The 27,054-nt window shown below is 42.2% G+C and overlaps 1 protein-coding gene across 1 annotated transcript in view; it reads left to right on the top strand.

The window, feature by feature from the left end:
* Positions 1 to 27,054, top strand: part of DNAH14 (dynein axonemal heavy chain 14) — a 338,071-nt gene that overhangs the window by 61,375 nt on the left and 249,642 nt on the right. Inside the window, exons 17-18 of the mRNA XM_089684997.1 lie at positions 17,460 to 17,632; positions 19,238 to 19,585. Coding sequence (XP_089541123.1) covers positions 17,460 to 17,632; positions 19,238 to 19,585 — 521 coding nt within the window. The remainder of the gene's footprint in view (positions 1 to 17,459; positions 17,633 to 19,237; positions 19,586 to 27,054) is intronic.

The following is a 27,054-nucleotide window of genomic DNA, read 5'->3' on the forward strand; positions in this document are numbered from 1 at the left end:
TGTTTTTTTGCAGTGTGCATAAGATATCTGCAGTGTGCATAGGAATGTATTCATTGTTTTTTCAAACTATAGTCCGGCCCCTAAACAGTGTGAAGGTCAGTGAATTGACCCCCTGTTTAAAAAGTTTGAGGTACCCTGATCTAGGGTGATCAAAGAGTTAAGTGTGTGCCTAGCTATGTGCTTGGTGTACACTAGGTGGTGCTTTTATTAAGGGAAGTGATGAATTGTGTTCTGCAGCTCAACTCTTCCATAAAGGCCAGCTTTGTGGATTACACAACTAATAGTTATCCTGTGGACAGATTCTCCCACCTGATCTGTGGATCACTGCAGCTCTTTCAGAGTTACTATGGGCCTCTTGGCTGCTTCTCTGATTTAATGCTCTCCTTGCCCGGCCTGTCAGTTTAGGTGGTTGGCCATGTTGTTTGCAGTTATACCATACTCTTTCCATTTTGATGGATTGAACATGGCTCCATGAGATGTTCAAAGCTTGGGATATTTTGTTATATCCTAACCCTGCGTTAAACATATCCACAACTTTATCCCTGACCTGTCTGGTATGTTCCGCAATTAACTTATCTATTGCTGGGTCTTGTCTCCAAAATAATGTCTAACATTTTGCCAAGAGAACTTAATTTTGTAAGGGGAGGATCGGGTAAGTAAATTTTCTTTCTTTGTTGCCTTAGACCTACAGTAAACGGGCAATTAAACCAGTCTGCAAGGGTTAATTTTTATCGGTTGCCCGGAGTTGACCTTTAAGAATGACTGTGACAGTGCTTGTGGAAAAAATGTGGCATTTAAAAATGGTTTTAAATATGTTTAAATAAAAGTTAAATTTTTATATCTAGAACATGGCTGGTAGGAATAATCCTATTACCTAAGATTATGTAACAAGCGAACAAGAAAGAGTTGGAATGTAGTGACCTAATAGTGGTTAGAAACCTCTTGTTTTCTTTTTGGTAATCAATAGGTAATGTGTATTATACCAGAAATAGATTTTTTTACATTGCAAGCATCGTTTCATAAAATGAAACAAACACAGAAATGTGTTAAAATTAAAACACAAAGAAGACCATTTTCTGTTCCAGCATGATTGTACCTTTGTGCACAAAGCCATCTCCATAAAGATATGGTTTGATGAGTTAGTGTGGAGGAACCCTACTGAATACCTTTTTGGGATGAATTGGAATTAATTGACTGCAGGCCAGGTCTTCTTGTCCAGTATTAGTACCTGACCATACAAATGATCTTTTGGCTGGCTGAAATGGCACAAATTCCCACAGACAAACTCCAAAATTTTGTGGAAAGCCTTCCCAAAACATCGGAGGCTGGTATACCCTAGGTATATGCTATCCACATTCTTTTGGCTGCATACCGTGTGTGTGTGTATATATACAGTGGGGATCGAAAGTTTGGGTACCCCAGCTAAAGATTTGTATTAATGTGCATAAAGAAGCTAAGGAAAGATGGAAAAATCTCCAAAAGGCATCAAATTACAGATTAGACATTCTTATAATATGTCAACAAAAGTTAGATTTTATTTCCATCATTTACACTTTCAAAATAACAGAAAACAAAAAAATGGCGTCTGCAAAAGTTTGGGCACCCTGCAGAGTTAATATCTTGTACTGCCCCCTTTGGCAAGTATCACAGCTTGTAAACGCTTTTAGTAGCCAGCCAAGAGTCTTTCAATTATTGTTTGAGGTATCTTTGCCCATTCTTCCTTACAAAAGTCTTCCAGTTCTTTGAGATTTCTGGGCTGTCTGTCACGCACTGCTCTTTTAAGGTCTATCCATAGATTTTCAATTATGTTGAGGTCAGGAGATTGTGAAGGCCATGGCAAAACCTTCAGTTTACGCCTCTTGATGTAATCCCCCGTGGATTTTGAGGTGTGTTTAGGATCATTATCCATTTGTAGAAGCCATCCTCTCTTTAACTTCAGCTTTTTCACAGATGGCATCAAGTTACCATCCAAAATTTGCTGAAATTTTATTGAATCCATTTTTCCTTCTACTCGTGAGATGTTCCCTGTGCCACTGGCTGCAACACAACCCCAAAGCCTGATTGATCCAACCCCATGCTTAACAGTTGGACAGAGGTTCTTTTCATTAAATTCTGTGCCCCTTCTTCTCCAAACGTACCTTTGCTCATTCCGGCCAAAAAGTTAAATTCTAACCTCATCGGTCCACAGAACTTGTTTCCAAAATGCATCAAGCTTGTCTATATGTTCATTTGCAAAGTTCAAACGATGATTTTTGTGGTGAGGACGTAGAAGAGGTTTTCTTCTGATGACTCTTCCATGAAGACCATATTTGTACAAGTATCTCTTTATAGTGGAATAGTGTACCACAACTCCAGTGTCTGCCAGATCTTTCTGGAGAGATCGTGCAGTCAAACGTGGGTTTTGAATTGTTTTTCTCACAATCCTGCGAGCTGTTCTGTCTGATATTTTTCTTGGTCTTCCAGATCTTGCTTTAACTTCCACTGTTCCTGATGACTGCCATTTCTTAATTACATTCCGAACAGAGATATTGACATCTGAAAACGCTTTGCTATCTTCTTATAGCCTTCTCCAGCTTTGTGAGCGTCAACTATTTTCAGTTTCAGTTTTCTAGACAACTGCTTAGAAGAACCCATGGTGCTGATTGTTGGGGCAAGGTCAGATGAGTCTGGGCATTTAAAACTTTTGAGATTGACATAACCTCGTTTTCCCAGATGATGATTGAGAACAATCCATGACACTGGCAGGTCTCAGCTTTGCAAAGGGGGCAGTGCATGCTATAAATTCTGCAGGGTGCCCAAACTTTTGCAGACGCCATTTTTTTGTTTTCTGTTATTTTGAAAGTGTAAATGATGGAAATAAAATCTAACTTTTGTTGACATATTATAAGAATGTCTAATCTGTAATTTGATGCCTTTTGGAGATTTTTCCATCTTTCCTTGGCTTCTTTATGCACATTAATACAAATTTTTAGCTGGGGTGCCCAAACTTTCGATCCCCACTGTATATATACAGTAGGTAAAATAAGTATTGGGGAAGGGGCGTGGCCGGCTTTGCATGCAGTAGGACGTGTGCTTGGTGAGCACCTCATTCTCCGGCTAAAACGGCATTGTGGGTCCCCAGGGTGTGCTTCAACCTCCCTGCTGTCACTTGGTGCCCCATTTATCCTGATCCGAGATAGCTAAAAGGGGGAAAGCACTTTGGGCCTTCCCTGAGTCGGCTGGGCAAGATGGCGGTACCCCAATCCATGCATCCAAGGAGAAGCAGAGGGAGGCTGCTCAAAAATTCTTTGCCAGGCCACTCACCAGGGAAACTTTCCAGAAACAACATTTGGACTCCACTATTGATCCAGACTTAGACTGTGCAGGCTGTACTCAGATCCCTCTTACACTGACAGACCGAGAGATCCCATCCTGCAGTTCCGCAGTGAGTATCCAACCATCCCAGTCTCATGGGACACAGACTGCTGTTTCCATTGAAGATCATCCTGAACCCACCCTTAGAGAGATTCTCTCCGCAGTCACTACATGCACCTCATCTGTAGCTGTTCTTACAGGGGTGGTGAAGGGGATGAGGATGGAATTGTCCCTGGTGCGTCAAGATATGCAGAAATTGCGGGATTGCACTGCAGCCTTGGAGGGGAGAGTGAGTACCCTGGAAGATGATTGGCAACCATTACATAGGGACGTGCGATATGTGCAATCAGTCGTTTCTACTAATCCCTCTAGACTGGGAGATTTGGAAAATCGGTCACGCCGCAACAATGTGCGCACAGTGGGTATCCCGGAGCGTGCTGAGGGTAAAAATCCTGTAGCCTTTATTGAAGCCTGGCTGACCTCTACCTTTGGCAATGATGCATTCTCCCTCATATTTGCAGTAGAATGTGCGCACACGTCCCAGCACATGCTCCTCCAGTCGGCGCTCCTCCTAGGCCCTATTTGTTCAGACTCCTCAGTTATCGAGACAGAGATACTATTCTCTCCAGGGCCAGAAGCAAGGGCAACCTGTCAGTTGATAATGTTCAAGTATCATTATTTCCAGATTTTTCCGTGGAATTTCAAAAGCAACACGCAAAATTCCTGGATGTCAAAAAACATCTTCGGGCATTGGGCCTTCAATATGTCATGCTATATCCAGCTAAACTTCGAGTGATTGCGGTTGATGCTTTTTACTTCTTTGATAGTCCTAATGCAGCCTTGTAGTGGTTGGATGGAGCAGAACATCGCCTGGCAAACTCCCCTGGAACTTGACCTTGGGGACCTGGTTGATCCTTAATGCCTTAAACTCAGCAGAACAGCAGGGTATTGCTCTCACATTTCCCCCCCCCCCCCTTTTGTTCCTGAATTTTTTTTCCCGCTTAAATTGGGGCTCCTCCCCTCTTATGCTTTCCTTACATTTACTTGCTGTATGCTTGTCCACGAGACATTGTGTAAACCCCAACCTGTTTATGGTCTTGAGGGGACCTTTTGGCCTCCTGCCAGTGTTTTCAGTCACTATTATTACGACTCTCTTGGCCTACATGTTGGTAATAATTTCAGTATTTTCCTTTGTTTTGTTTATGGTTCCCCTGGGATGTCTATATTTAGTGGAGTACATGTTACTAGGTCTGTCTTTTCTGCTTCCTGAGGCTGTCCTCCTGGTCATGTGATCTCCTGACCCATGTGATCTGGGTCCCTTCTACTGCCTATCTGCTCATCGCTCCCCCCGAGGGGCGTTATATCTGTCTACAACTGTGTTATCCTTCCTATTTTCTCCATATGTATTATGTCTGTCTCCCATAAAGAATTGATATTTTTATCCTGGAATGTAAGGGGTCTTGGTGATAGAACCAAATGGGGTGCTGTCTTCCATGTACTTAAACATTTAAAGCTGTCTGTAGTATGTTTGCAGGAAACCCATTTGAAATCTGACACTGTTGGTACCCTCCGCTCTTGTTTATTTCCCATTCAATACCATTCTTTCCATTCCACGTTCTTTAGAGGTGTGTGTATCCTCATCTCTAACTCTGATCAATTTGTTCATGTGCAGGAGTAGATTGACGCAGAGGGCAGGTATATTTTCCTGCTGTGTTCTTTGAATGGGTTTCGCTTTATAGCAGCTGTGGTATATATCCCTCCACCCTACTCTTCAGAGGTCATTAAACGCCTAGCTTAATTTATGGCCAATCATCCTGATGTTCCCCTATTGGCGTTGGGTGATTATAACAATTGTTTACTCCCTAGTTTGGATAGATGGGCGGTAGGGACAGACAATTATCCTCTCAGCCTACCCCATTTGCCAATTTATTGGTGGAACTGAGCCTCCGGGATGTGTGGCGGATGAAGTAACTGACAGCAAAATGTTATTCATGTTTCTCTGCTACTCATGATGGGCTTTCACGCATAGATTTGGGCCTTGGGAACTCGATTGTCCTGCCATATGTGTTTGATGCTGTGTATGAACCCAGGGCTCTATCTGACCATGCCCCTTTCTGGGTCAAACTGCAGGTGTGTTATACCCACTGTAGAAGGTGAACCCATTTTGGTTGGCACTGTTTCTGGAGTCCGAGTTGATTCCGGGGGAGTTGTCAGACTTTCTGCAGTGGAATGTAGGCCTGTCCCAGCCAGGAATGGTTTGGTATGCGATGAAAGCCTTCCTGAGGGGCTCGATTATCTAGGGAGATTTCAGCGGTTAAGCGTAGATCCAGGGAGTGGGAGGAGAAGGTACGGTTGGATGTTCAGCAGCGGGAGGTTCAGATGATCCAAGACCAAAGCCCTTGTAACTGCACCTCCTGGGTAGAGGCCCAGACCCTTTATGAATCAGTGCTTACTCAAGTAGCTTACAAGAAGCGATATTTTCTGCAACAAAAATATTTTGAGGAGGGGGAAAGTACGGGGCACCTTCTTCCTCTCGTAGCAAAGTCAAAACAAGGGGTGTCCACTATAGCCAAGATTGAGGATGCTGATGGAGTGACTTGCACGAGTCATGCGAAAATCCTGAGTTTTCCATCACTTTTACGACGATCTGTATGCTTCAAAAATTGTAGCCACCTATTCTGAGCTTTTGCAGTTCCTAGACACCTGCCCTTTTCCTGTTTTATCGGAGACTGACCAGAGGGAACTGGATTTGCCAGTTACTGTTGAGGAGCTATCTGAAGCTTAAGCAGGCACCCCAAGTAATAAATGCATAAAAGTGGCCACCCGCCCAAGTCTATAACTGGCTTATAAAGCAAGGACACATAAACAGGCATCACATAGTGAAAAAAAGAGGGAGAGAACAATGTTCTTGGACAACTTGCCAGCCAGCTTGCTAACAACCGAATTAACCTGTCTAACAGTATGCGTTTATAACAGGGGTTTAGTTAGCACACATTTGCAAATACATACGTAAGCCACAGAGCCACGACACGGCACCCTGATCATCTGTGGTCCTAACTCTAAAATTTGTGAGTCCCCATAGTAGAGGCACATGCATTTAATGGATAGATCAAGGGCAGGTGGACCTGAGGGAGCCACCCCTCTTAAAGGCAAAGGAGGGCACTGGACCCCAGCATGTAGCACAATGGCAACCAGGGTCCTAGTGCACCCACGTACCAAAAAATCAAACATGCATAAAAGTGGCCACCCGCCCAAGTCTATAACTGGCTTATGAAGCAAGGACACATAAACAGGCATCACATAGTGAAAAAAAGAGGGAGAGAACAATGTTCTTGGACAACTTGCCAGCCAGCTTGCTAACAACCGAATTAACCTGTCTAACAGTATGCGTTTATAACAGGGGTTTAGTTAGCACACATTTGCAAATACATACGTAAGCCACAGAGCCACGACACGGCACCCTGATCATCTGTGGTCCTAACTCTAAAATTTGTGAGTCCCCATAGTAGAGGCACATGCATTTAATGGATAGATCAAGGGCAGGTGGACCTGAGGGAGCCACCCCTCTTAAAGGCAAAGGAGTGCACTGGACCCCAGCATGTAGCACAATGGCAACCAGGGTCCTAGTGCACCCACGTACCAAAAAATCAAACATGCATAAAAGTGGCCACCCGCCCAAGTCTATAACTGGCTTATGAAGCAAGGACACATAAACAGGCATCACATAGTGAAAAAAAGAGGGAGAGAACAATGTTCTTGGACAACTTGCCAGCCAGCTTGCTAACAACCGAATTAACCTGTCTAACAGTATGCGTTTATAACAGGGGTTTAGTTAGCACACATTTGCAAATACATACGTAAGCCACAGAGCCACGACACGGCACCCTGATCATCTGTGGTCCTAACTCTAAAATTTGTGAGTCCCCAGTAATAAATCCCCGGGTTCAGATGGATTGCCATTTGAAATTTATAATAGATACAGTGTACAACTCCTCCGCCTTGCTCAATGTCCTGAATGCCACCATGGATGGAAATGGTTTGCCCCCCTCCATGAATGAGGCTGTTATTATAGTACTGTTGAAGCCTGGAAAAGATAAGTTAAAACCTGACTCCTACTGACCTATTTCCCTTCTGAATACGGACGCTAAATTGTTGGCCCGGGTTCTAGCTACTAGACTGGCGCAGATTATTGGTAATATTGTACATAAAGATCAGTCGGGATTTATTCCTTCTAGAGCGACGGCTAATAATATTTGCAGACTTTTTCTGAATTTGCAAATTCCAGTGGACAGTTTTGGGGGGAGGGCAATTTTATCTTTGGATACAGCTAAGGCATTTGATAGTGTGGAATGGCTTTATCTATGGAAAGTATTGTCTAGTTTCTGCTTTGGCTCCAAGTTCATTAGTTGGGTGCGTCTTCTCTATGCGGCCCCTAGTGCCCGAATCCGGGTTAATGGGGTTTTTTCAGATTCATTCAGGCTGCAGAGGGGGACGAGGCAGGGCTGCCCTCTCTCGCCTCTTTTGTTCGCTTTGGCGTTAGAACCCTTGGCGATTTTGGTGCGACAATCTCCAGACATCATTAGTTTTACAAGGGGTGTTCTCTCAGAAAAGATCCCTTTATGCGGATGACACACTGTCATACTTGGGCGATACTTCCACATCCTTAGATGCTGTTATGTCCCTTATTGAACATTTTGGTAGATTTTCTGACTTTAAAATGAATTGGCATAAATCGTGTTGATGCCTGTGGATCCTGCAGATCTCCCCCTCACGGTCTGTACACAACAAATTGTCCACATTGCAATATGGCAAGGAGTCAGGGGGTGTTGGCGGTTCTAGACTTTATTTCCTGGCGGCCCAATTGCAGCAACTAGTAGGCTGGGATTCATCTTATAATATTGACCCCATTATAAGGTTGATTTCCCTTCCTGATTCCACCATTTTGGCTCTTTCTCATCTTGAGATGGCTCTAATGGTCCTTACATATATGGCTCCAACCATGGACCTCTTGAGGCACTTCTGGAGTGCGGTAAAAGTATTCTTTCATATTACCTGCTTTCTTTCCTATACTCCCTTGTGGAACAATCCGCAATATATAGAACTGGCTAAACTGGAGGGTTTTCATGACTGGAGAGATCGAGACCTGAAATTTATATCTGAGTTATATTCGGGGGCAATCCTAAAGTCCTTTTCACAACTGCAAATGGAATTTACATTTACACATAAGCATTTTTATCGATATCTTCAGCTATGCCATGCGGTACAGGCTCAGTCTTCGCTCTCTAATCTCACATTGGCATACTCAGTTTTTCTTAAGGATGATACTCAGGCAACCCACAAGAAGGGCATGATTTCTCCGGTATACTCCCAGCTTTTGTCCACAGTACAGGATCAAGCTAGTCTCTGGGTAGGGTGCAGTGGTCCCGGGATATTGGAGAATTTGCTGGTGATGTTTGGGATGCTGCCCTGGAATCTGTTCTGGTGGTTTCTCTTTCTCCCTCTCATGAATTGCCTCAATTGTTTATTCTCCATCGTGCGTATAGGACCCCTGTGCAACTGTACCGGTGGGGCAGGAGTGAATCACCTGATTGCCCGAGGTGTAGGGTTCAACAGAGCGATTTCATTCACATGCTCTGGCGCTGCCCCAAGTTACATAGATAATGGAGTGAGGTTCTCCAGTTTATTTCTCTAGTACCGTTCCCCATGCAATATACCGTTCCCCAGGATTCCTTGCAATGTCTGCTTGGGATACTGGATCAAGAACTGTTCCAACCAGGAGTGTATATTATGGTATCTAGACTTTTTTATCTGGCTAGGAAGTTGATAGCAAGGTATTGGTTATCGTCGGCTCCGCCAACTAGTAAGCAATGGATAGATTATGTTAATTTGTTACTCCCGTGGGAAAACTCACGTACCAACATCTCAATGCCTATCGTAAGTTCCAGCAGGTATGGCAGGGTTGGTTGGATACACCTGGGCTTGTCCCTCCTCAAATGATAGCGGACCCCATTTTCTCTGATGAGATGTCTCGGGTGAACCGAATGTTGTTGTTTTTTTTTGGTTTTTTGTTTGTCGGCTTGTTTTTGGCTTTGTTCCTTTCCCCCATTTATGTTTATATCTGGATGGAAAGGAACAAAGGATAAAAAAGGAAAAAGAAAGGTATTGTCAAAAAGGCCTTGGATTCTTGTGTCCTCTGTTTTGATTGTTTACTATTTCTGTTATTCTGTCCAATACGGGATCTGCGTATCCACATTGTTCTATTCATGAGTAATCCTGTTGATGCAGTAATGTCATTGTGGAGTCTGTAAGTACTGTTACATTCTTTTTTTATTATCTTGGCAATAAAAGTTGTTTGGATTTAAAAAAAAAAGTATTGAACACATCACCATTTTTCTCAGTAAATATATTTCTAAAGGTACTATTGATGTGAAAGTTTCACCACATGTCGGTAACAACCCATGCAATCCATACATACAAAGAAACCAAAACAAATAACTTCAGAAATTAAGTTATGTGTAATAAAATGGAATGACACAAGGAAAAAGTATTGAACACCTGATGAAAGGGGGGTGCAAAAAGACATGGAAAGCCAAGACACCAGCTGAAATCTATCAGTATTTAGGAAACATTCCTGCCCCTTGTCAGTGAAAAATTTTATCAGCTGGTTCAGTCTCAAATGATGGCCTATAAAAGATGTTTCATTACCAAGGTGTCACACAAGAAACATCTCATGATGTAAAGAATCAAAGAGCTCTCTCAAGACCTTCACAACCTTATTGTTGCAACACATACTAATAGCATTGGTTACAGAATGATTTCTAAACTTCTGAATGTCTCTGATAGAGGAATGAAAAGAATTATCAGAAGACTTGTCAAAGAGTCAAGGACCACTTGTGGAGAGCTTCAGAAAGACCTGGAATTAGCAGGTACAATTGTTTCTAAGAAAACAATAAGTAATGCACTCAACCACCATGGCCTGTATTCATGCTCACCACGCAAGACTTCATTGCTGAAGAAAAAGCATGTTGAAGCTCGTTTAAAGTTTGCTGCACAACATTTAGACAAGTCTGTGAAATACTGGGAAAATATAGTCTGGTCAGATGAGACCAAAATTGAACTCTTTGGATGTCATAATACACACCATGTTTGGAGGTGAAATGGCACTGCAAATCACCCCAAAACATGGGCGGACTGACCACTTGGAAACTCGGGCACTGCCCGAGGGCCGGGGTCAGTAAGGGGCCCTATGAGATGCCCTTGGTTCCTTTTTCATAGGCTTTTTTGAGTTTGGGCAAGGTCACAGGGGCCCCATGATCCCCTATTGCCCGGGGGCCCCATGAGTTGTCAGTATGCCCCTGCCCCAAAACCACCATACCAACAGTGAAGTTTGGAGGTGGGAACATCATGGTGTGGGGCTGTTATTCAGCATACAGTTCTGGCAAACTTCATATCATTGAAGGAAGGATGAATGGTAAAATGTATCAAGATATTCTTGATACAAATCTGCTGCCATCTCCCAGGATGATGAAGATGAAATGAGGGTGGACATTTCAGCAAGACAATGATCCCAAACACAAAGCCAAGTAAACTCTCAATTGGGTTCAAAGAAAGAAAATAAAGCTGCTAGAATGGCCCAGCCAATCACCTGACTTGAATCCAATAGAAAATCTATGGAAAGAAATAAAGATCAGAATTCACAGAAGAGGCCCACAGAACCTTCAAGATTTGAAGACTGTTTGTGTGGAAGAATGACCCAAAATCACACCTGAGCAATGCATGCAACTAGTTTCTCCATACAGGAGGCATCTTGAAGCTGTCATTACAAACAAAGGATTTTGTACAAAGTAGTAAATACATTTCAGTTAGCGTGTGCAATACTTTTTTTCCTGTGTCATTCCATTTAAATACACATAATTTAGTTTATGGTTTCTTTGCATGTATTAATTGCATGGGTTGCTACCGACGTGGTGAAAATTTCATGTCAATAGCACTTTTAGAAATATATTTATATATTTACTGAGAAAAATGGTGACAGGTTCAATACTTATTTTACCCGCTGTGTATATATATATATATATATATATATATATATATATACAGTTGTGTTCAAAATTATAGCAGTGTGTTGAAAAAAGTGAATAAAGCTCAAAATCCTTCTAATAGCTTTTATTTCCATACACACAAATGCATTTGGAACACTACACATTCTATTCCAAATCAAAACATAAAGAAAAATAGATCAAATTTGTGTTGTTCCTCTAAAAAAATTGAAGACAAGTGAATATTAGACTGTTCAAAAAAATAGCAGTGTTTGTATTCTTCTTTACAAACTCAAACATTCACTATATAAACTGAAAAATGTTTACTGGTGTGTTTGGGGTCATTGTCTTGTTGGAACACCCATTTCAAGGGCATTTCCTCTTCAGCATAAGGCAGCATGACCTCTTCAAGTATTCTGATGTATTCAAACTGATCCATGATCCCTGGTATGCGATAAATAGGCCCAACACAGTAGTATGAGAAACATGCCCATATCATGATGCTTGCACCACCATGCTTCACTGTCTTCACAGTGTACTGTGGCTTGAATTCAGTGTTTGGGGGTCGTCTGACAAACTGTCTCCGGCCACTAGACCCAAAAAGAACAATCTTACTTTCATCAGTCCACAAAATGTTGCGCCATTTCTCTTTAGGCCAGTGAATGTTCTCTTTGGCAAATTGTAACCTCTTCAGCACATGTCTTTTTTTCAACAGTGGGACTTTGCGGGGGCTTCTTGCAGATAGCTTGGCTTCACATAGGCGTCTTCTAATTGTAACAGTACTCACAGGTAACTTTACACCTTCTTTGATCTACCTGGAGTTGACTGGAACGAGCCATTCTCCTCAGAATTTCAGAGAGAAATGCACTGTAACCAGCATGTACAACATTTGCTGCCTTCCTTCCTTAAATAAGGGCAATAATTGTCACCTGTTTTTCAAAGAATGAATGACCTCACTATTAGAACTCCACACTGCTATTATTTTGAACATGCCCCTTTCAATTAGTGATTCAATTACACAGAATCAACAGCATGCATGTCATGACTCTTGGGTCTGTTGGATTTCTATTACTCTACTACACCTGCTAGTAAATTATTTGCCATGTAGAAATATCATTTCTACCAAAAACAGTGATTGATCAGGTTAGTGATGTCTGACTGCTATTATTTTGAACACAACTGTATATATATATAATTGTCTATGTATTACTCCCTGCCCATACAATATAGAGCTGCACTGTGTCTTTTATATAGGTCTGGAATTCAACTTTAAAGTGAAACTGTGATGGTGAGATACCTAAAGGATAAATAAAGAAACAAATGCAGTCTCTATATAGGTGTACTGGTAAGCTCAGATATATGACACTTTTGTTTTGGCGTTTAGATATGCATGTCACCCTCCCAGATTTAATTTAATACTGAATTTTGGACACATATAAAAGACACATTTCAGCTCTGTATTCCATAATACAGCAATAAATGTAAGCAGTGTAAGTTCCAGAATTTGAGTTAGTATCAGCCTTTTGCAGTCCATGTAAAGCAGAACTTGACTAGGAGAAAGACAAGCAACACAAGGACCCAAATAGTTGTGCTGCATTGCTCATGTGCCAACAAAGATCATGCTAATAGGAGGATAGGGTGAGAGACCAGATTGATAAAGAAATCAGATTATCAGTGCAGTGCTTCTCCTTTCAATGTCCATTCACAGAGTGGGAGGGGACAAGACCTTCAAAGTGGTAGTAAACTCTCATTTATGATTTTTACCTACAGGTAAGCTTATAATAAAGCTTACCTGTAGGTAAAATTAATATCTCCTAAACATGCACCGTTTAGGAGATATTCTAGTGAGCTGCAGCTGGTGACATCACCGGTGCATGTGCTCTGAAGGAACGGCACTGGTAAGCTGTGTGGCATGGCTGAGACTCCCACATGCATGCATAGGAGTGACATCATCGTGACTCAGCCAAACAAGCGACCACAGCCCGCGAACCCGGAAGGAAGACCGGGTGAAGACAGAAGTCAACGCATCGGTGACAGCATGTCGCTGCAGGACTTTGTCCTTCATAATGTGCTAGTATGCGATGCAATTCTTAGACTCCTGGGCTTCAACCAATTTCTCCTGTAGGTGGCAGTATAACCCAACAGGCTAAGAATTCTATGACTTCTCGTGATCTGCAATAAACTCCAGCAAAAAGATTTTGAAGAAAGTGAGTGCAAAAATCCTATTTTCTTTAGTGTCCAATTAGGGACACCAGAATTATCTGTTCTGGGTTAAGGACCAGGACTTCCTTCTTGATGACAGCCTAAGAATTCAATGAATTTCTGTGCCCCTTAATGGACTCCAAGAAACTGATTGGACAAAATTGTACAAAATCCAATTACCCTTGTGTTACATTTTGTGAATTGAGCTCATTGGCTGTAGTACTGGTAGTTCACCAATTTCTGAGAAGATGATGCAAACCAAGCCAGTCTCTCTGTTTCAGTTAAAATTAATGATGATTTTATCTCATTTGTTTTTATCACATTAAAAAAGACTGCCTGTATTTACACAAATGACTCTGAGAGATGTATTTGCACTATCGTTTGACAGCACATCCCATCTGGCAGTGAAATGTGTGAGTGACAAGACTGTTATGTGTAACGATAATGCCATATTAATGAGTAGCCGAGAGCTATGACAGCATCTCAGCCAGTGACATGACATCCATTGTATTTATATGCCTGTCACTGCTGTGCATATTACTGGACTGCAATCCCTTTCTGATCCACATCATTCATTATGGCAGCTCTTCAAATATTGCTGTTACTATCAGAAAAACTGTTATTAATTTTCTGATTTTCAGCTTGATAGCATTCATTTTTTTAAACCTGTTTGCTTATAGAGTTTCCAGGAAACTGGAGAGACAAAAGGACATTTTGCAGGATTGTGACACAGAATAAGAAAACAACTGCTGCAAAAGTCACTGCAGAGCTCAATCTCAGTCCTGTGAAGACTGAGTCCTGTGAAGACTGAGTCCTGTGAAGACTGAGATTGAGCTCTTCAGTCACTTTTGCAGCAGTTGTTTTCTTATTCTGGGTCACAATCCTGTGCAATGTCCTTTTCTCTCTTTTAGTAAGTTTACCATGTCAACCTCTCTAATGCCTATTAGACAGTGTTTTCCCAGAAACTGTATATGCCGAGATAACCTTTGATACTGTAGCACCCTCCTAGTCAGCTAGGGGGAGCTAGACTTTATTTGTTAGCTAGGAGGGCTGAGTAGCAGCCTTTCGTGTGATAGCTAGCAGGGTCAAATTTAGATTAGAGTTGAGAGGCTCTGCATACCAGCTCTGTGGGATTTCCCCCTGCTTTAGAATTTTGGAGAAAGATCTGGAAGCAGTGGGTGGAAGTGAGGAGTAGCTGGTCTGTACTCTTAGAGAATCCTGGCCAATCCCCAACAGGAGGTTTTTCAAGGGGCCAGGACAGCTTTTAAGAGTAACTGAGCCTGCTCAGCAGCAGGAGAGAGTTGGAAGAAAATTCAGGTGGAAGATGAGGATGTGAAGCTGGAGGAAGGACCATCTGTGTGGCAGGGAAGGAGCAGCCCAGCTAGAAGACCTGGCAGCAGCCACTGACCCACCAGCAACACAGCAGAAGGAATAAATGAGTACACCTGCACCCCCTGTGCCAGATAGGGGAAGAAGCACTCTGGTGGGAAACCAGATTAGCAACTACCCGGGACTGTCTAACTTTGACATGCACTGGATTCCCTGCTTAGGTGTTTCCCCCAGAACAGCTGGATTAGAAGGGTCTGGGGTGGTACATTCAGAGACGCTGGCTTGCTCTCCAAGAAGAGGAATTTTGCTGTAAAAAAACTTGTATATAGTTCCAGGAAGTTGTCCTCGGTATCACAGTTCCCTTGGGCATCCTGCACACCCCTAACCCTATCTCAGTTCAAATCCCCTAATAAAACCTCAAAACAAAGCTCAAGGACTGGCTATTGTCTCCTAGATGCAAGTTAATGTGGAAATGCGTGTTGCCTGGCTCTGCACGACTATAGGGGGACCCAAATCTCTAGCAACTCCCAAGGGGGTAGTGCTACAATACTGTACCTCGCAACCCAGCAAATAAATTGGCAACTTCAGTCACAGAGGCACCAGCTAAGTGGCACCCACAATTTGCCAGCTTTGAAGCTCAGTTTGCAATGATATGACTATACTATCAGCGCACTCAGTGAATGATGAAAGTGAGGCTTCCCACCTGTTAGCTACGTTTCTCATCACACAGCGGAAACAAAAGAATATTACATCACTTCTGCTTTCAACGTGAAACATGTCATCACTTTTACCCCTGCAAATCATGTAGTGTTTCCATTTTGTTGTCTAACCCCTGTAAATGTAAATACAGACCTGTTAGATATAAAAAATGAATTCATATACTAAACATTATCATTACAGGTTTTAACAAAATGCAGCTCTTGAAAGAACTTTTTCTGTTTCTGCATTTCCTTTGGAGAGATCCACAGTCATTGTTCACCTACAATTGTCATAGGTACAAGCAGGCCCAGACTGGGACAAAAAATAGGCCTGAGCATTTTAGACTGAACAGTTTCCGGGGGGAAGGGGTGCATGGTCATTCACGGGGGCAGTTGGTGATGGAATATTGAGTCTGTCCTCTGCACTGTAATATAAAGGGGACTGCACTGTAAAGGGGCACTGTATTGATTACAGTGCTCCTTTACAGCGCAGTCCCCTTTATATCACAGTTCCCCTAAAAATCTAATCACAGTGCCCCTTATATATTCCCCCCTAAGAGATGGCCCATTTCAGCAAAGAGACATAAGAGACATCCCCATCCAGCAAAGAGACATCCCCATATAGCAAAGAGACATCCCCATCCGGCAAAGAGACAGCCCGTCCAGCAAAGAGACAGCCCTTCCAGCAAAGAGACATCCCTGTCCAGCAAAGACACAGCCTATCCAGCAAGGAGACAGCCCATCCAGCAAGGAGACAGCCCATCCAGCAAAGAGACAGCCCATCCAGCAAAGATACAACCCGTCCAGCAAAGAGACAGCCCATCCAGCAAAGAGACTCCATCCATCAAAGAGACAGCCCGTCCAGCAAAGAGACAGCCCGTCCAGCAAAGAGAAAGCCTGTCCAGCAAAGAGACCTCTCAATCTGCAAAGAGACAGCCCATCCAGAAAAGAGACAGCTCAAACAGCAAAGAGACAACCCGTCCAGCAAAGAGACAGCCCGTCCAGCAAAGACACAGCTCAGCCAGCAAAGAGACAGCCCATCCAGCAAAGAGACAGCTCAACCAGCAAAGAGACAGCCCATCCAGCAAAGAGACAGCCTGCCCAGCAAAGAGACCGTTCAACCAGCAAATAGACAGCCCATCCAGCAAAGAGACAGCTCAGCCAGCAAAGAGACAACTTGTCCAGCAAAGAGACAGCTAGTCCAGCAAAGTGACAGCCCATCCAGCAAAGAGACAGCCCATCCAGCAAAGAGACAGCTAGTCCAGCAAAGAGACAGCCCAGCCAGCAAAGAGACAGCTCAACCAGCAAAGAGACAGCTCGTCCAGCAAAGAGACAGCCCAATCCACTACTGCTACAGACCTGTAGAGATGCCACTGTTGTCCCTTCAGTGCGGCTGTGTGCAGTGGCAGGCCGAGGAGGTGTCTGTGTGTCCTCAGCCAATGCTTCCTTCTTTCACTGGAGCCTTCACTGCTGCTCCTTCCGTTGGCCCTGCTTTAGGCATAGCCGCAAAGTGGGAGGTGAGCGGCAGCTGCGGTCTGTGTTAGCTCTGTCCAGGCCACGGTTGCTGCTTACCTCCTGCTGTGCGGCTGGTCATCAACAGGCCGCTCTTCCAAAGCTCAGTGGCCGGTGTGCCCTTTGGCCAGTCTGGACTTGGGTAGAAAAGTACACAAAATTTCTTGTCCCTACCTCTGACACTTATCCGTGCTATGGGTATTTTACAATAAAAAGAAATTCCTTTAGATCTCTCACCTTTATAGTATCAGAAGGTCTTGTGTTTATAAAAAATAATAAATAATCAAATTTTCATGAAACAAATGTTAAATTTGTCTTATTCCAGGTAAAATGTCTCCTCTTAGCCTCGATCCTTGTTTTTGTAACTTATACTACCAACCGCCGATAGATATGAAAATGTCGCTTCACACAGAGAAAAAAGGAAGTCAAACGAGTGGTCAGAAGATTTGGCCTGACTGTGACCTCCTTCTTGGAACTGACAAAGATTACATAATCCAGGTGTGTAAAGTTTTCATGCTCATCTCTCTGGTATATGTGAAATGTGTCTGTTGTTAGCAACAAAACATATTCCAGAATCCATCCTGGTTTCTATGTGCCCGGTCTATAGCACATGCCTGTTTGCTTTTATGTCAGCATCAATTTTGTTCTGGGGGTGGACAAAACTCATCCTGTTTCAAATGTTGAGTTCATTTAATTTGTATATTGTTGCTCACTTGTCTATACTGTACATATTTCTTAAAAAAAACTGTCACATCTATGCTTTTATCAGCCGCTGCATTTTTGGAAAGAGTCAGGGAGTTTGTTAAACGCAAAAACAAGGCGTGAATCAGACCTTAATGCTATAGAAAACAAAAACATTTTAGACAATTTGCACTTCTAACTTTGTAGGAACAGTTTGGGGAAGGAACCGTTTCTGTTCCAATATGATTGTGCCTCTGTGCACAAAGCTATCTCTATAAAGACATGGTTTGGCCAGTTTGGTGTAGATAGGGTTGCCACCTCATCCCTTTAAAACCAAACACATGTTAATTATACAGGTTCTGAGGCTAATTAATTGCAGGTAAGGTACTCAGTGATTTTAGTTACCACCGTAATCAGCCACAGAATCTGTATAATTAATGTGTTTGGTTTTAAAGGGATGAGGTGACAACCCTAGGTGTAGAGGAACTGTGGACTAACCCAAACTTTACTGAATACTGTTAGGATGAGTTAGAACATTGTTTCCAAGCCAGGTCTCCAACATCAGTACCTAATCTCACAAGAGATCTTTTGGCTGAATGAGTACAAACTCCCATAGACACACTCCAAAATCTTGTGGAAATCCTTCAAAAGCAGAGGAAAGTTCATATTATTGTCTGTTTTTAGACTACGAGGTTGGTCAAGTGTCTAAATCTTTAGTCCACAAAACAAATGTTTAATACAGGCTGCATCCATGACTGTAAAGCATGTTGGACTTTCTAATAAGAAAGCCAAACACAGCCTGCACCCCTCTGGCAGCCTTTCTAACCTGACTGAATTAAATGTTTTTGGCTCTATTGGGAAAGGGAGTTGTCTACAATTCAGATGTGTTACTGACTGAAAGTGGTGATTAATGATTAAGATTCATAAGTATCATAATCATGATAATTTGTTATCATTTTACAATAAAAATCACAAAATGAAATACAGATGCAGCCTCCTTACATAAAAGACATCACGTACCTCATGTGGACATTATATTAATAAAAACAACACATACATTGTATAAAAAATACATACTGCATATTTATACATACTGCATATTTAAAGGATAAGTTCAGCAGATCAGCAGACCACTGGTGCCATGCAGAACCAATGAACTACCACAGTGCTCAACAGCGCCATGGTAGTTAATTGAGAACTGCAAGCCGACAGCCGAAGGCTCTCTGTACTTGTAGTTCATTGATTCATAGGGATCTTTGAATTGTGGCAGCGAGTACGGGGAGAAGATCCCCAGCTTGATGCCACAAGGGTAGAGAGAGGTCTGATGCTGAACATGTTACATGTTACACCCTAAACATGCACCCTTTGCCTAAATGCTAATTGTTATCTTTTGTTTTTCCATATTTATCTTTCCATATTAAGGTGAAAAAGATCTTTTCAATTGTTAAACTCTCCATGGAGGAAGTTGAGGCTTACAGCAGGCATTTTAACAAGTTCTGCTCCATGGTGGAAACTGCAGAGAAATTGAAAGCCAAAATATCCAGTGGTCAAGCTGAGCTGCCACCTGAGGAATACCGAAACATTCTGTCCATGTTTAAAGGTTTCATCACGGACTGTGAACAGATGAATACAGAGCGGAGAGTCCGTGCTGTTAAAGTGAAGAGTTCAGACTTTCAGGCAGCCTGTCTGCAGCATTTGCAGTCAGTTGTTGATATTATTCATGCCTCTTTGCCCACTGTCGCCCACACTAAGAATACCCAGCTTCTGGAGGTAAGTACTCTTCACTCAGTAACAGGCAAATACATTATTTCCTGTAGGATAGATCTCTTTTTTTAGCAGATGTTTTACAGCGGACATTGCATGGATTACATAGGGAACCCACAGCTCTCTGTGTCTTCTCTGTCAATCTGTCCTTTATTCTTTAAGTCCCAAGTCACGCAAGAGATTTTGTAGCAAATGATTTGCAGCAGCTACAAAATGACTCCCTTAGGGTTTTTGTTGCTAAAAAAAACTAAATGTCGCTTTACAGCAATTTTAAGTGGTGTGTAGCTAAACTGCATTTTTCAGCAAATGTATTTTTAAGATGTTGAGAGCGAAGCCAAGTGCTATAAGTTCAGTGCGCATACACAGAAGTTACATTACATTGGCTGCCAAGAGCTCCTATGCACCACCCAGCACCATTCCACTTTAATGCCAGTTCCAACAATAGCACACACACTTAACTTCCTTTCACCCACCCTCCTCTTTGTTCTGCCACCAGAAGGAAAAAAAGAAAGAACTGTGTAAGATTCCAAATTGGAGTCACACTAAGGATCAGGGCGGACTGACCATTCGAGCACTCGGGCACTGGGGAACCCGGCTATTGACATCTGTAGCTGCCCCCTACCTGGAAATGCAAAATCACGTTTTATATACGTGATTGTGCGCAGACCTGTCACCCTGTAGCAGTAGTTCTGCTATAGGGCGGCATGGAAGCAGTTAAACTCTCCTGTATCTTCCCAACTACAGAGATTAAACTAACAGGTCTATAGTTACTTGGTAAAGACTTTGACTCCTTTTTAAAAATAGGCACCACATTGGCCTTACGCCAACCCAGTGGTACTTTGCCAGTCATTAAGGAGTCCCTAAAAATTAGAAATAATGTCTTTGAAATGACAGAGCTCAATTCTTTTAGAACCCGTGGGTGTATGCCATCTGGTTCAGGAGCCTTATTCACTTTTACTTTTAAATATTTCTGGACCATATTAATTTTGAGCCATAGTGGTTCATTTGCGGCTATATCAATTTCATCCTCATTATGGACAAGAGCTCCCCCATGTTCCTTTGTATACACAGAGCTAAAGATGGTATTTAAGAAATGTACCTTCTCTTTGTCCCCAGTCACCCACTCCAGATCATTTTATAAAGAGCCTACATGCTCGGACCTAACCTACTTGCTATCAATATATTTCAATAATTTTTGGAGGTTTGTCCTACTCTCTTTTGCAATCTGTCTTTCGTTTTGAATTTTTGCGCTCTTGATTTCATTGTTACATATTCTGTTATATTCTTTGTAACATTTAAACGATGATAGTGTTTCTTCATTAATATATTTTTTTAAAAGCTCTTTTATTATTTATAGCTTTTTTATCTTTGGCCGTGAGCCACATTTTATTTTTAGCCTTTTAAACTTATTGCCCATGGTCCATTTTGTAGAAAAGTTATCATCTATAAGTAGAACAGATACAGATGATGTGGCAAAAAATGAAGTTCATCATGTACTTTTTTTATATTTTATGAATACAGCAGAGGGAAGGAGTTCTGAAATAAAGTATGAGACACCAAAGAGTAATGATTTGTGGAGCAGAAAACATTTTTTCATATCTCCCTTGTCAGGCTCATAATGATCCATAGGGCCTTACAGATGATATCTTACTATTAATATTAATACAGCGCTATTACTGGCTTAAAAACTTGTTGTAGAAATTCAGCTGAACAGTATTAAAACTTATTAGAATTAGTTTCTCCCAAATACTATGTGAGAGCTGTAATTAAATCAGAATATTGTTTTAAACTGAAGATCCGTTTTTGAATTCTTTATTTTGTAGGTTAATAGTAGGATTTACAAAGTTTCCATAGAAATTACAGTACCAGAGAATCATATCATACATACATGAAGTACAACAGTCTGACAATCATATATATTGTATGTAGTTTTAAAGTTGGCAATAAACAGCATGTGAAACAGCTTTCAGGATAAAGAGATTACTCCACATAGGTATAGCATTCAATTATTTGAGGAGGATTTGACGGAGTCGGACCAGGACAGTATAGACTTTAAGGAGGCAGAAGGGGTGATGGAGGGAGAAAAAATACCCTTCAACTTCTGAGTTGTCCTCGGGCAGTATTCTCGTGCCTGAGGAGTATTTGATCAGTGGAAGTGGTCTAAATCAATCTCTTTCTCAAATGATTGGGTTGAGGTTGTGGCATCCTAAATACTGTGTATATCAGGCCCGGAGTGGGACAAAAAAATAGGCCCGAGCATTTTGGACTGAGCAGCCCCAAGCCCGGGAACCCTTTCTTCGGAGCCCGGTGGCAGAACGCCAGGGCTCGGTCGCAAGTGTGACCTTTTGTGACCCTGGTAGCTCCGCCACTAGTGTCATTAGGTTTTTATTTTTATTAAATTTTTTACAATTTTATATTTTATTTTATTTTTTTTATTTTTTTGTAGGAGAGAAGGAAGGAAGGAAGAAAGAAAGAGAGGGAAAGAAGGAAGTAGGGAAAGAAGGCAGGAGGGAAAGAAGGAAGGAGGGGAAGAAGGCAGGAGAGGAAGAGGGAAAGAAGGAAAGAGGAAAAGAATACCACACACTGATTAGTTGCTAGGGGCTACCGCACATCATTACTGCTCACTGCCTGGTTGCTAGAGGTTACTGCACATCATTGCCGCTCACTGCTTGGTTGCTAGAGGTTACTGCACATCATTACCGCTTACTGCCTTGTTGCTAGAGGTTAACGCACATCATTTCTGCTCACTGCCTGGTTACTAGAGGTTGCCGCATATCATTACCGCTCACTGCCTGGCTGCTAGAGGTTACTGCACATCATTACCGCTCACTGCCTGGTTGCTAGAAGTTAACGCGTGTCAGTACTGCTCACTGCCTGGTTACTAGAGGTTACCGCACATCAGTAACGCTCACTGCCTGGTTGCTAAAGGTTACCACACATCAATTCCACACAATGCCTGGTTGCTAGAGGTTAACACACATCATTACCACTCACTGCATGGTTGCTAGAGGTTACAACACATCATTACCACTCACTGCCTGGTTGCTAGAAGTTACAATACATCATTAACACTCACTGCCTGGTTGCTAGAGGTTACAATACATCATTAACACTCACTGCCTGGTTGCTAGAGGTTACCACACATCATTACCACTCACTGCCTGGTTGCTAGAGGTTACTGCATATACTGAGCAGAGGATAACAGAAGGCAAAGTGAACACAGCTTGTGAGCACATCAAAGAGTTAAACTCACAAATTGGCACTGCAATGCACTGTACACTGTAACGCACTGGACACCGCAATGCACTGTACACTTTAACGCACCTGACACCACAATGCACTGTACTCTGTAACGCACTGGAAATCGCAATACATTGTACACTGTAATGCACTGTACTCTGTAACGCACTGGACACCGCAATGCAAAAAAAGGGAACACTGGCCATTGAAGACAACGAGTTGAAGTGTGTGTGAGTGTATTTGGCTGCTGAAATACACCATGCCTGGCTGCGGGGTGAAGAAGGGGGAAACCGGGACAACAAACAAGCGAATTCTGGGGGAAGTAGCACTAATATATATATATATTTCTTTGTATATGTATACGTATTCTTTATGAATTTTTTTTTGCACAGATTATGTATAGTTTATTTATGTACTACAGTCAGGTCCATAAATATTGGGACATCGACACAATTCTAACATTTTTGGCTCTATACACCACCACAATGGATTTGAAATGAAACGAACAAGATGTGCTTTAACTGCAGACTGTCAGCTTTAATTTGAGGGTATTTACATCCAAATCAGGTGAACGGTGTAGGAATTACAACAGTTTGCATATGTGCCTCCCACTTATTAAGGGACCAAAAGTAATGGGACAATTGGCTTCTCAGCCGTTCCATGGCCAGGTGTGTTATGTCCTCATTATTCCAATTACAATGAGCAGATAAAAGGTCCAGAGTTCATTTCAAGTGTGCTATTTGCATTTGGAATCTGTTGCTGTCAACTCTCAAGATGAGATCCAAAGAGCTGTCACTATCAGTGAAGCAAGCCATCATTAGGCTGAAAAAACAAAACAAACCCATCAGAGAGATAGCAAAAACATTGAGCATGGCCAAAACAACTGTTTGGAACATTCTTAAAAAGAAGGAACGCACCGGTGAGCTCAGCAACACCAAAAGACCCGGAAGACCATGGAAAACAACTGTGGTGGATGACTGAAGAATTCTTTCCCTGGTGAATAAAACACCCTTCACAACAGTTGGCCAGATTAAGAACACTCTCCAGGAGGTAGGTGTATGTGTGTCAAAGTCAATAATCAAGAGAAGACTTCAAACAGAGTGAATACAGAGGGTTCACCACAAGATGTAAACCATTGGTGAGCCTCAAAAACAGGAAGGCCAGATTAGAGTTTGCCAAATGACATCTAAAAAAGCCTTCAAAGTTCTGGAACAACATCCTATGGACAGATGAGACCAAGATCAACTTGTACCAGAGTGATGGGAAGAGAGAGTATGGAGAAGGAAAGGAACTGCTCATGATCCTAAGCATACCACCTCATCAGTGAAGCATGGTGGTGGTAGTGTCATGGCGTGGGCATGTATGGCTGCCAATGGAACTGGTTCTCTTGTATTTATTGATGATGTGAGTGCTGACAAAAGCTGTAGGATGAATTCTGAAGTGTTTCGGGCAATATTATCTGCTCATATTCAGCCAAATGCTTCAGAACTCACTGGACACCGCTTCAAGGTGCAGATGGACAATGACCCAAAGCATACTGCAAAAGCAACCAAAGAGTTTTTTAAGGGAAAAAAGTGGAATGTTATGCAATGGCCAAGTCAATCACCTGACCTGAATCCGATTGAGCATGCATTTCACTTGCTGAAGACAAAACTGAAGGGAAAATGCCCCCAGAACAAGCAGGAACTGAAGACAGTTGCAGTAGAGACCAGGCAGAGCATCACCAGGGATGAAACCCAGCGTCTGGTGATGTCTATGCATTCCAGACTTCAGGCTGTAATTGACTGCAAAGGATTTGCAACCAAGTATTAAAAAGTGAAAGTTTGATTTATGATTATTATTCTGTCCCATTACTTTTGGTTCCTTAATAAGTGGGAGGCACATATGCAAACTGTTGTAATTCCTACACCGTTCACCTGATTTGGATGTAAATACCCTCAAATTAAAGCTGACAGTCTGCAGTTAAAGCACATCTTGTTCGTTTCATTTCAAATCCATTGTGGTGGTGTATAGAGCCAAAAATGTTAGAATTGTGTCGATGTCCCAATATTTATGGACCTGACTGTATATGTGAGTTGTGCTGCAGTTTTTGACTTTGTAAAATTGTGGCAATCAGGGCTTCCATATGTGAACAAATTTCTTATTCTGGTTTTTGCATGGTCAAGGTGAGGCTTTCCATGTAGTTCTACCTTAAGGGCTCATTTACACTATGTACAGTTACTTGTGCTTTTCCCCATGGGTAATGAAGGTAACTGCATTGACACACAGAAAATAATTATTCATTTTCACCCCAGAATGCTGTGTGTTGTTATGCAACGTGTTTCCATAATATTGCACTAAGCGCAGGGCACCGAGCTGCCATGCAGTGACAGGAAGTGTCACTTTGTACACATCACTTAAAGGATACGTTCACCTTTTGCGCAAAAATAACACAGGTAAAAAAATGTGCATTTATTATTTTTGGCTGTAGGTGCCTGTAAAGCATTGCACCAGTGATCAGCAGATTGCTGAAGCCATGCAGGTCTCCTGCAGATCTGTCAGTAAATCTGCTTGCCCATATGGGTTGTACGAGCAAGCAGATATAGTTACAGGAAGAGTCAATGAAATTCCATGGCACTCCACAGCGCTGTGGTAGTTCATTGAGAACTACAAGCCGACAGCTGCTAAGGCTGTTGGGACTTGTAGTTCATTTATTCACAGTGATGGATGAGTGACACAGCCGGGTGGGCGGAGCCACTCACGGACGTGTTTTTTAGTCTGAAACTACATTCTGCCCAACCCTGACACTACATATTGCTTAGCCTGACAGTACATACTGTTCAATGCCCTGCTACAACATACAGCTCACTGACTGTCCTGCCACTACATACTGCTCAGACTGCCATGCCACTACATACTGTTCACTGACTGCCCTGCCACTACATCCTACTTACTGACTACCCCGCCACTGTGTACTGCTCACCGACTACCCTGCCACTACGTGCTGCTCACTTACTGCCCTGCCATTACATACTGCTCACTGACTGCCCAGCCACTCCATGCTGGTAACTAACTGCCCTGCCACTACATACTGCTCACTGACCACCATTCCACTACATACTACTCACTAACTGTTTAAAGAAATATACACATAGGAGCAATAACATTAATGGTATTCGACCTCACACTAAATAGGTGTGGTCCTTTGTAACTAAACTAACATAAAAAAACGTTTTGTGAGCAAGATGTCCACTAGAAAAGTGGTTACTTCAAGAAGGACCAATGTGATATACCAAATTTAATTGAATACAAAATTTCAGAAAATGTATTGTGTGAAAAATATATTTATACAAAATTAAATAAATAAAAATACATTGCACAAACACATCTATCACCATACCACAGACAATGTTGTCTCCCCTTATTAAAAAAGACTAAATGTCACAGTATGGCCACTAGTTAGGGATGGCTAAATTGTAAGAACCTCACTAATCCCACCATCTCCCAATGTATTACCCTGTGGGAAAGAATGAGTATGGTTCAAAATATGGTGCTGATCATGAGTAGCTCTAATACATGCAATTATGAGCAGCCAAACAAATAGCTAGAAAGGCTGCAGTCCATATGGGTCTTCTTTAACAGCAGAGTCCATACTATTAAATCACTTGACTAACAGCCCATGTTCCCATGCAAATTAAGGCAGTCCGGATTGACATTCAAATGCTCATGTAGTACAGCCAGGTCTAAAGAAGATAGTTGAGCAGAGAGGCAAGCAAGCAGATGTATATTAAGGAGTCACGTGAAATAAGTGATAGTGCAAGCAAGTCCAGCACAGCTTGAATGGACTAGTGAGGCTCTGGGTATGTGGTGAGTCTAAGGTGATGTCGATCAAACAATAAGATATAGTTACTCACATGAGAAGTCTCATCCATCCGTACCAGACATTGGATGACTCAAAGCAGACTCAGTCACTCTTCAGCCAGTACACATACCTTTCAGATATATTCCTTGTGAGTAGGCAGCAGATATCTCACTGCATGTACACCATATTGCCAAAAGTACGCTTGGACACTTACCTTTACATGCACATGAACTTTAATGGCATCCCAGTCTTAGTCCATAGGGTTCAATATTGAGTTGGCCCACCTTTTGCATCTATAACAGCTTCACCTCTTCTGGGAAGGCTGTCCACAAGGTTTAGGAGTGTGTTTATGGGAATGTTTGACCATTCTTCCAGAAGTGCATTTGTGAGGTCA

The sequence above is a fragment of the Staurois parvus genome, unplaced genomic scaffold, assembly GCF_062004578.1.
Source record: "Staurois parvus isolate SC_StPar_1 unplaced genomic scaffold, SC_StPar_1.0 ptg000362l, whole genome shotgun sequence".
NCBI lineage: Eukaryota > Metazoa > Chordata > Amphibia > Anura > Ranidae > Staurois > Staurois parvus.